This window comes from Cynoglossus semilaevis, chromosome 17 (genome assembly GCF_000523025.1).
Source record: "Cynoglossus semilaevis isolate Cse_v1.0 chromosome 17, Cse_v1.0, whole genome shotgun sequence".
Taxonomy (NCBI): Eukaryota; Metazoa; Chordata; class Actinopteri; order Pleuronectiformes; family Cynoglossidae; genus Cynoglossus; species Cynoglossus semilaevis.
This window is the reverse complement of record NC_024323.1, coordinates 2,643,403-2,654,744: the sequence shown is the minus strand read 5'-3', so window position 1 is coordinate 2,654,744 and position 11,342 is coordinate 2,643,403. Positions and strand designations below refer to the sequence as shown.

The following is an 11,342-nucleotide window of genomic DNA, read 5'->3' as shown; positions in this document are numbered from 1 at the left end:
TGCAGTTTTATTTACTGTGAAACTATTTAGGATTTAAAACCTCGTTTATGAACAAAAATAATTTCATATTAAAAGGTGAAAATAATGTTCTTGTTTAATTTAAATGATATTGATGTTGTTGTCCGTATTCTTTATTACGAATTTAGACTCGCACTGTATTCACTGTCATTAATTTTTTTAAGACCGAATGCTCTGAGTTAGTCTGAAACATATACATAATGTAATGTTTATGTTTTAAAATGAATTGCCCTTTGCGTGTTAGCTTGCTGCAGACATCTAATGTAGTATTACATGACATAAAACAGCTCCAGTAACGCAATGTCTGAGGGGGGGAAACTGTTTTTCTTAGTTCTGAACAACTTCATGTTGGCTCCTGCATTATTAACCTTGCTGTTATATGCATTACAAAAAGTACGCTAGGAGCTTTATTGGCTCACTGTAAAATACTCCCAAGCTAATGACGTGCTAGCTCCAACTTTTGAGTGTTAGCGCCCTCTACTGTTCTCTGACAAACGAATCAACTTCAAAAGCCTCTGGCTTAAGTGGCTGAAGCACAGAATTGTTAAGTTGAAATTATGTTGACGTGTTTGTCCACACAGCACCCATAAATAGTCAATAAAACGTACAACGTAATACAGTTCAAAAGCTGAAAGTTGAACGTGAGTGTCAACGGTTGTTGTTGAAATGTACAGGATTTATAAACAAACTTACACATGCTGTAAAAGGTATAAAATTGACCATCAGTTATAATAAAGGAAAATCAATTTTATATAGAAATAAACGGGAGTTCACTGTCTGGGCCAGTTTTAAAGCCTTACTGCGTTTTATGTTTAATCCTCTGCTGCCACCTAGTGAACACAACGGCAACTACATACTGTACATGACCGGGTAATGGAAAGACGTTTAAAGTAAAAATATACTGCAGTTTTATTTACTGTGAAACTATTTAGGATTTAAAACCTCGTTTATGAACAAAAATAATTTCACCCCAACAGTTGCTATTGTCAACTAGGATGTTGCTTTGAACCTAGAAAAAGATAAAACTGATTGTCCATGTTCTATAGGTATTATAGACGTATTGAAACTATTGGGACATGGGGATTTTTTTAACCCCACGCTCTCTTTTAAATTTTTGCTTAATTTCAGCTAACTAGGTATGCACAATAATCAGCCCTTTTTCCCCCTAAATCGCCATAGCCACTAAAAATTATATGTTTCTGTAACATTTATAGTTCTTTCAACCTGTATGTTAAATCCAGTGCTCGCAAGTATGTTCTAAATAGTCAGAAAAAGCATGAGGATTCTTATTGTTTTTTTAGCAGCTTAACAGTGGCAGATTCACTATTTATTTTGATGTACATCCACTAAAGACCACATGAGGGCAATGTTGCTGCATATTTATAGATGCCATTCCAGCTCAGGCTCAACCAGTTGAGCTGAGGTTTTCGACAGCTTTTAGATGGAGCTCAGGGGGTTTCTCTACCCATATTACTTTACGGTGCTGCCCACACAGAGAAGGCAGCACTATTCACCTGATGTGACTGAGCGAATAAGAAGAGACCAACCATGGCTGACAAAATGAATAAGTCAACAGAGCAGGAAGGGAAAAAAAAAAAGGGAGGAACCCTGGCCATTTTGTCCAAGCGGGCCACTCCATCATCATTACACATGGTTGGGCTGTTGGGAAATAAAATGACACTGCGACTGTCTTACAGATGGAACTGCGGCAAAGTTGATTTAAATATTTCTACCTTTGTCTGTGATATCTCGTTCTGTTTGACCCATTGATTCTGTAGAAATAGTTATGATTTTAGGAAAACCGTAGGAAAAACCGAAATACAAGGAAGGAATAAAAGGAACAGGAAATGAATCTAAGTAGGTCAAGGGAAAAGGCGCCCATCATAATTTTTGGTGGGACTTGCTCAGGCACAGGTACAAATAGTGTTCTTCATCTCAGAACTTTATTGTCATAACAACTATTTATGTAAAGTTTCCCGCCAACCATTCTGTTGAAGGAAGGGATGGGAATCAAGAACCCGTTCTTGTAGGGAACTGGCTCCCAATGGTCTGATTCCTCGGAATGGTATGCTTGCTTAACAATTGTACCTACTGGTAGCACCAGGAAAGGTCCACAGGTTGAGACAGAAATGGTCTGAAGAATGGTGGAGTTTTATGAAAAAGACATTAGAGTGTACTGCAACGATCACACACTGGGGAAATTGATGTTACGGCAGAGCTTTAACAACAGAACGAGCGATTGGCGTTCGACGTAGCGATCACTCCCTTCTCTGTCTTAAAAGTTCTAGGTAACATTTAACTTCTTAAAGTCCCGTCCTGTGTTAATGTTAGCAACAGTTAAGAACTTGCTTCCACTATAACGCATGAATAATGTCCTTCCCCTATAATTGCATTTAGATGCTGAGGGTGATTTGTTGCTGAGTGTCTGCAGAGTAATGAAGCTGGAGTGTCTTTATAAACAACCTCAAAAAAATAAAAATAAAATCGTAGCATTGCTTTGTTCCTCTTTTCCTCGTGTCAGCCAAGTTTAACGCTAATTTGGACTTTCCTAGCTTTTCAGGCTATTGAAACTATGCTGTACTTATCACAGGACAACGTTTATGTGTCGGTTTAGCAATCGCTCGGAATTAACAGAAGCTACTGTTAATTGTTACGACTACTGTTACTACTGATACTCGGTGCGAACAGAAGTGTTTTCGCCTCACTTTAGTTACCATGGAATGGAATACTGTATTAACAGATGTGGGAGTCGATTCAGGAGCGAGTGTGAAAATGGCGTTATTTCCGATGTTATCCGATGTTGCCAGAGACTGGTTCGCATTTGACATTAAAAAAAAAAGGGAATTTACCAAAGATGCAAAGTGAATGTAAAGTGTTGGTGCAGTTTTAGGTTCGTCATCTTCAAATGGCAAATGTTAAGTTATTAAATACAAACCTATTTGTACTCCATAGTCACAGTTTCGCCCTTGAGTTTGGTAACATTTAGATGTTCGCCAAAATGGCAAACATTCTTTCGTTCATGAGGAGGAGTAAATTATACCCCACTGCTCAGGTGTACTGCATGTAATAGCAAGTAACGCATTTTTCACTGACTTTGTGTCATTTTTCTTCAGACATTTGTGTTAAAGTATGGGCCTTCTCGATACACGTTTAGAGAACAACATTTACCAAAATGAGCCGGTGAGGTTGGAGGAATGCTCACAGACATGTGCAATACCATGATAAAGACTCGACCAGAATAGCTGTAGATGGTGAGGTATGCTTTCGGAATGCTATTTTACAATATGAGGATTCAGAATTTCTTTTGTGTCCCTCGGCGTTCCTATTTGGGCAGTGAGAGTTTTTGATTAGCGATGTACGATAATATAGGGCGTCTAATGTAATATCTGTAAGAATTGTTATCAGTGTTTCCATGGAAATTGAATTCAATGCCTTGTGCCCAAAATAGTTTTTAGGGAAAAACAGCTGTATGTGAACGTGAAAGCCACTAGATGGCAGCATTTTATAAATGTATGTTGATGATCAGAGTATTGTATGCAGAAAGCTGGTACCAGCAACTCATACAGTGGTTTGTACAGATACATAAACAAATATTTTGAATCGCGGGCCACATTGGGTTCTAAAATTCGACATGGGGGCCGGATCAGGAGCAGATAGATGGAGCGGTAGTTTAAACGAAGACAAATGACACGTAAAAGTCATTCGTAAAGGCTAAAATACTGAAATGCTTTTAGCCTTTTCCGTGCTATATATTGGGGAAATGAGGGAAAAACAGAAGTATAATGTTACCTGAAATTATTAAAACAATTTGGATAATAGAATAGAATAGTCTTAATTATCATTGTAACATGGGGTACAATGAATTTTTTGGTTTTGTTTGTTTTTTTAGTATAGCTTTTTAAGTTTGGCGGACCGGATTTAAAAGCCAAACGGGCCACATCTGGCCCCCAGGCCATAGTTTGCCCATGCCTGGTGTAGCAGTTATTACGCCTGCTTATACATCTGCCTTACATGTAGAAGGTCCTGGGTTCGAACCCCAGAAGAATCACATACTTGGTGCCTCCTGTTGGGAGGTCTGTTGAAGCAGATCTGCTGCAAACACAACCATTTCCATTATCAATAAAGATCTCTCTCTAGTTTTTTGTTTTTTTTTTTACATTACATTATTTTCTTTGTTTATTGTACCTAGCTGAACAGGATGAAACATCCCTGCTTTATTTAGGGTTAGTCATACTGGTGTTATGAAGAAATAGAAATATTTCTGGAGGTGGTATGTGTTGTAAAAATGTTGAGAATCAATATTGCTCGCCGCTGCTTAATACAGTCCCTGGTTACTGCGAAAAAAAAAGTCATGTAAAGAGGTTGCTATACAAACTCATTGTGCAAAAATAAATAAATAAATAAATGCTGCTACATTCTCTGCCTCCAGGCTCATCCGAGATAAACAAACAGTGATGGACACGTTTCACGAGGTTCGATCAAAGTATCCTTCAACTTGTTTTTTAGGGTAAAACAAACATTCTGGATTCTACCTTTTATTAAAGGAATGTGGTTATAAAACAACGGCACAATATCTTTGTGGAAATACCTCTTCGTCCTACCAAACCTCTCTCTGTTCACCAGCCGTTCTGGGTTCTGTCATCTTCACTACTGACATACGGATGAGACAGCAGAACAGTCTATCATATCTTGTATGCTCTGAGGCATTACACACCATGTCACATATCACAGAGCATACGCTCTTGATCTCCATATCTGAGATATACGCCCGCACTCACACACGGATGTCAGTATGAGAATAATAATATATATATATATATATATATATAAAGTCAGACATCAGACAAAGACAGGAGGAAAAGAAGAAAGAAGAACTGATAAATGTGAAACAGGACTGGCTGAAGGCGTCAGAGACTGCGACTGACAGGGTATGGATGAGACCCGGAGGCAGACGATGTGCAGCGCTGCATCTTGAGGAAACGGAGAGGGAGAGGGAGAGAGAGCGAGAGAGAGAGAGAAACAAGAAGAGGCTGGGGAGAGGGAGAAAAGAGAGAGAGAGCAATAGAAGGAGAGAGTTTGTGTGGAGGAGAGGGAGGGGGTTGAGGCTGAGGCAGTCACTCACTCCAAGAGGCAAGATTCCATTGTAATGCTGCTGGCCGAGAGCTGCCTTCCTCGAACCAGTTACTGGCTGGAGTTCTGACTGAATGTGGAAGAACATGGTGCCTGTGCTTTCCCAGCCGTGCTGCATCTGGAACTGACTAAGGGGGATTATTGCAGACCACCTTTTGGAGTTCATTGAAGCCTGGGTCCAAGACAGGTTCACGGCAGGGCAGGAGCTTTTAAGCTTTAGGGCTATTCTTATTGGCCAAAAGACAGGAAGGAAAAAAGAAAAAGAAATGAGCGTTCCTATGCTTAAAATCGGGGCGGTGCTCAGCACCATGGCTATGGTGACCAACTGGATGTCCCAGACCCTGCCCTCTCTGGTGGGACTTAACGGGACCACCATCTCCAGAGGAGGAACCTCGGAAAGGATTGTCAGCGTGCGTATTTCGAGTGTCTTCCCACTTTTTTCAGTGCATGGTTTTAATGAGGATGTTTGGGGGGGGGGAGGGGGGGAAGAGGTGCTTTAGAAAGATAGGATAATCAGATAATTACCTTTGTGTACAGTTTGGCGACACACGGTTTTTGCATGGTATTTACAAACATATCACTACTCCGTAGAATTCTGAATTTCCCCAAAAAATTTGACTTTTTTGTGAGTTTAAATCACAAAAAAAAAATCAAATTTCCCAAGTTATTATTCTTGGGTAAGTGTTAACAGGTTGGAATATCAAATTGAATACAGGGGCAGTGTAAATTTAAGGCTTTTTGTTGAAGGGTTAGTTCAATGTTTATACTGTTGAAGGCTCGATACAACTTTTGTCCGATACTCAAACTGCAACTCGGAGAATCTGTAGATACCGATATCAGTCCTCCAGCATGCTGCAGGCTGGCATTGCCGAGGTGATGACAGTGACAGTGTCCCTGTTTACGGCATGTCTGGCAAAGTGAAGTCGAGCATTTGGGTTTAGGTATCGGAAATTTTAAACAATACCGGACCGATATCCAATTCTGAGTATCGGATCTAGCTATCCCTGGTTTATCCTAACGTGACAAACTCTCTTCACTGGACTTAATGCAGCAAAAAACAATGCACTGATGTAAAATCATTATGTAACATTTGGGTTCGTGTGTTTGTTTACCTGCTGGAACATCAGAGGAGGAAGAGAGATGAGAGGACAGAGCGGACCGTATGGACGGAGACAGTATGTCGTGCTAATAAAGAATGAGACACAGGTCGACGTTCGTGTGAGAGGGAGAGGGGGGGGGTTTCATGCTAGTGTGGGATTCACATTAGGCCTAATGATGTGGTAATGAAGACTCGTGACGCGGCGATGGGGGAAGATTAGAGTGGAGGGATGAAGGGACAAAGATGTTGCGGTTACATCTGACGCCTGACAGTCACCTGCGATCACTCCATCAATTAGGTTCGAAAAATGATTCGTTCCATTTGTCGTGGCCATTTTTATTTTACTGTTGCAAAGGAAAGTAGGAAAAAATGGTATTAGTGTTTAAACATTCCTAACAAACACACACAACTTATTTAATTTCAGTTACTTGTACGCTTATGAACTCTGATCCACCTTTGGGGACTGCAGTGGCAGACAGGAATACTAACAATGTCAGTCAACGTTTGGGGACTGCAGTGGCAGACAGGAATACTAACTATGTCAGTCAACGTTTTTTGTTTTTGTTTTTGCCATTTTTTTCATTTGCTATTCTCAGAGCGCCTCAGTGGTAACTTGGCAGCTGGTGGACTCGAACCTGAAACCTTCCGGATCCAAGTCCGTTTCCTTAACCACCCATACCAATTGCCCCTTGGTATACCACTTGGTATCGGATCAACGGGCTATAGTTGTTCGATTTCGATCAATATTGGACTGATCCTGAGTATCAGATGGAGCCATCCTTTGGTATCGGATCAACGGGCTATAGTTGATAGCTATGGAGCCATCCGTACTTTTATGCAAATACTGTGACTACCTTCAAGCTATTAGCTGACAGTTTTTTTTTAATCCTTTTGCGCATTTGCAGCAGGTGGTTTTTAGCATTCACATCCATGCTAAATAATCATAATTCAGGTTCTGCAACTACCTCTAGAACATATTGTAATTATCTACATCGCCTAACTCCGCAATCCTATCTAGAACCCCAGATTGCTATGTACTGTAGGTGGCAGCTGTATGAGTCAAACATTTATTATTTATTATAAGCCACGCTTTTTCTCCTGCTTTTCAGAAATTCATATTTGCTTGAGTATATGATTATTTACTTGCCTTTTAAAAGATTCAACGCACTAGAACACCGTCCGTAATTATGACGGGATATTTTTATGAAGGCAACCCTCATTCGGGAAGCAGTGGAGGAAGAAAAATCTCACACTAAGGATCATTTCATTAAATTTTCATCAAAACTGATGAGCTGGTTTGATGTTGCCAGGGGTTTTTATAGCATAACAGGGTGTTGATGTGATGGGGAAATGTCTTCTCTGCGAGACAGGAAGCATCGTCTCCCCTCATAAAGAAAGGCATTAAACAAATTCCGTCAATTTTATTGCCGCTTTCGCCCGGGATGATGTGAGAAGCAGCCGTGACACGATGTTTGGAGCTTTAATCAGAGACAATTTTGTGACGTTAGGTGATGCTAAGCCCAAGGACATTGCATTGGTTGCCTCTAACTCCGTCTCCGCCGTCCTGAACTGAATACATACATCATTCATTTTTACCTCCGAGCGGCTTTTAAACTCTGCTTCTTTTGGTCTCTGTAACCTGCGCACAGGTAGGCAGTATAGCTTGATGAGCGAGAAAACAAAAATTGAATTGATCATTTTATTTTTAAATCAACATGCTAACATGCTAATATCCAGTACATGTATATTTCCCAAAGGGAACTCCCAAGGAATTAATAAAGTTATAAGTCTATCTAATCTATTTAACTCTTCTATGCCCACACAGTGGTAACAGCATAATCAAACTCAAGGCCCGGGGGCCAAATGTGGCCCGCCAAGCTGTTTTGTGTGGCCCGTGGGAGCTGAAAAAGCAATTTAGTCAAGTCCATGCAGCAGAGTTTCTTAACCTAAGTAATTAAAAGGTTTTTTTTTATGAGACACCTATGGACAATATTTGTAGCTTGAATAAATAATAATCAATTGCAGAAACATGTATTAGTCTGTTATGGTATATTTACATCAGTGAAAATGAGTTTGACACCCCTGGACTATGACATAAAAACAGCAGAAGAGTCTGACTTAAGCTAGGAGGGCCAGACGTTCAGAAAAAGAACAACACAAACGAAAGAAAGCAATGTAACGATTACAACCGGCGAATGCAAATGAAGACTTCTTCTGCGTTATAGCGCTGTGTGATGACAGATTAATTTGTACATCCACTCATTTTCGTGCAAAATGTATTTCAACGCAATCTTTCCAAACGATGGAACAACACTAATTTACTAAACCAATTTATCGGAGATGGCGACGGAACCATGAAAGGTTCGAGGACATAAACCCAGAACCCCCTGAAGTCTTTATTGTTGTTTCTATTAAAAGCCATTTGGAGGTGCCTTCCCTCGCTCAGCCTATGATCAGTTTTCTTTCCTATTGGACCTTGAGCAGAAACAGGCTTTCATATTATTTGATTTAGATTTCGCTAACAAACTATCATAGATTTATTCTTCATGTAGTCTCTACTTTTACGTTGTTTTAGTCAATATTGCCTCAGAGCCTGAACCTTTATACAGTGATCCCTCTCCTATCGTGGAAGTGGCGTTCTAAGACCCACCGCGAAAAGGGAAAAATCACAAAGTAGAACCGAGATAGTTATTATATTATTTACATATATATTTATATATATATTTACCCTTTACGAACCTCCCCCACACTGTTATCAACCCTCCCTAGACTGTATCACCCTTCCCCACACAATTATATGAACAGTAGAGTTGTGTATTGGAAATATAAGACAGACTATACATATTAAATAAAATAAAATATATACTTGGGTTCTGCAATGTACCGAGGGAGCAAAAGAAGAACCGCGATATAGATATAGGGAACACTGTATGTGATAAATGATCAGGTCAAACTCAGCATTCAGATGCAGCTGAAAGCGCAGAAATTAAGTGATGAAGCCTAAAAACATTCTCATCTCTATTGATTCTTCCCTCTGTCCTACATCCTGTAGTCTTTTCTTCGGCCCAGTGTTAAATCTATTAGGAAACCCGGGGGCTTTTAAAGCAGCATTAAAACAAAAATAGTCTGTGAAATGGCTTTACTCTCCATTGTAATTAGTTTTTTTTATCCTGTTTACAACATTGTTAAGCCAGACCAACAAAAATAAACGAGTTTATTTATTTCTATCACTAAGAGAAAAAAACATTCAACTGTGCTGGGAAACAATTGATTTTTGAAATATTTTATGCAGATTTTGTAAATGAATAATTGATGTCCCTTGTATCATAGAGAAACATCTCCATCAAGATCCAACCCTTACAGTTTGTACATTTGTGTAGGTATTTTGTTTGTATCTTTTTTCTGTTTATATTTGGTGAGTAAACCAGTTAATGTGCGTGGGTTAGGGTTAATGAACGTGAGGGGGAAGTGACAGGTGAACTACAAGTGGTCATTTAGTTTTTTTTGCCCCATTGCCTACGTGATATTAATTTTAACTCTTTTTTGTAACCACATTACCAATGGCAATGGAGGTTGTGTTTATTATAGGAAACGAAAATAGATCAAATACTTAAGGACCCTTACAAAAATGAGGAGATTTCTTTTTTTTTTAAAAAAATCATCAATTATTTTATTTAAAATCTGCGGTAACAGCAGATGCCCAACAGGAGGTGCCAAGTATGTGGTTCATCTGGGACTCAAACCCAGGACCTTCTGCGTGTAAGTCAGATGTGTAAGCGGGTCGTCTAAAGGAATTGATGAGATTTGAACCTGTTTATTAGACAGACGCTTTAGCAACCGAAGTCACGGCACCACTAAAGATTCATTAAATTTAAATAATTATAAAGCGGGATCAATAAGGTATGTGAAATGTTAACGGACATATGATTCAACATACCTTACTTTCCAGACTATAAGTCGCACCTTTTTTCATCCTTTGGCCGGGTTTGTGACTTATTCTCAGGTGCGACTTATATATTGAAATACAACATTTGACTTGTTTGTTATTTTCACACTGACGGCCGCTAGAGGGCACTCTAGGCCTGTGTAGCAGTAACTGCTACTCTTGTACCACTGAAAATTTACATAGTTATTTATTTTTTTCACACTGATACCCGCTAGAGGGCACTCTAGCTGGCTGGTGCGCCTTATACTCCGGAGCGACTTATATTCCGGAAAAAACGGTAATTGCAGTTCTGCTTGTTGCAAATGTTTTTTATAGCTGTAATATCTAAGCCAACTAAGTTCTCCCTTACCCATCCACAATGAAGACTCCATTTCCAAAACATTACCACTGGAACATTGTATTTAGATACGAAGGTTTTTCTTACACTTCAGTTTTCAAGCTTTAGAAGATTTAAGATCTTCATCTTCATCAGATAAGAAGTGTTTTTAAGATAAAGATAATTTCATGAGAGGAATATTTGAGCACAGGATTGAGAAAAGATAAAGATAAAAAATGATTTTTGTGACCACAATCGTAGACAATACTCCTTTTAGTCCGAAATAATACGCTGATTAACGTCTCGTTTCCAAAGTGTTGCTTTTCCACACTGAAAAGACACACTGACACTGAACCCTTCACCTCCAGTAACCACTCCTTTAAAAAGCAATTGACACATTTGCTCCGCTCACCGCTGTTCAAGTGTGAAGCTAACCGGAATGGAGTGAGCTGCAGATTGGATGTAGGAGCAATACCAACCATGGAAGTGAGAGGAAGAGGAGAAGGGTGGTGTAAGTGGCAGGTATGGGTCTGAGGGAATGGGAAAGAATAAGAGGCAGCAGGGTGAAGACCCATGATGAACTAATGAGTCAGGTCACGGACTAGCGCCCTTGCTGCGATGGCTGTGATAATAGGTTTTTTCAGCAGCGGGGAGAAAGTGGGGACTTAACTTGAATGCGCACCGAATTTAGTTTGAAAGTCCGGCAAGCGCTTGACAACTGACTAATTGCTCTTTTTCGAAGGTAAGGTAATGTTCTATCTGCATGTTCCTCCAAATAAAAGTGTGTGTGTGTCTGTAGGAGTGCAGTCAATAACAGCAACGGAGGACAAACT

The 11,342-nt window shown here is 39.7% G+C and overlaps 1 protein-coding gene across 1 annotated transcript in view; it reads left to right on the top strand.

Moving 5' to 3' along the window:
• Positions 1-5,091: 5,091 nt before the first annotated feature.
• LOC103392643 (noelin-2-like) overlaps positions 5,092-11,342 on the top strand; it is a 36,257-nt gene continuing 30,006 nt past the window's right edge. Inside the window, exon 1 of the mRNA XM_008329296.3 lies at positions 5,092-5,558. Within this exon, the coding sequence (XP_008327518.1) occupies positions 5,415-5,558 (144 nt within the window). The 5' untranslated portion in view covers positions 5,092-5,414. The remainder of the gene's footprint in view (positions 5,559-11,342) is intronic.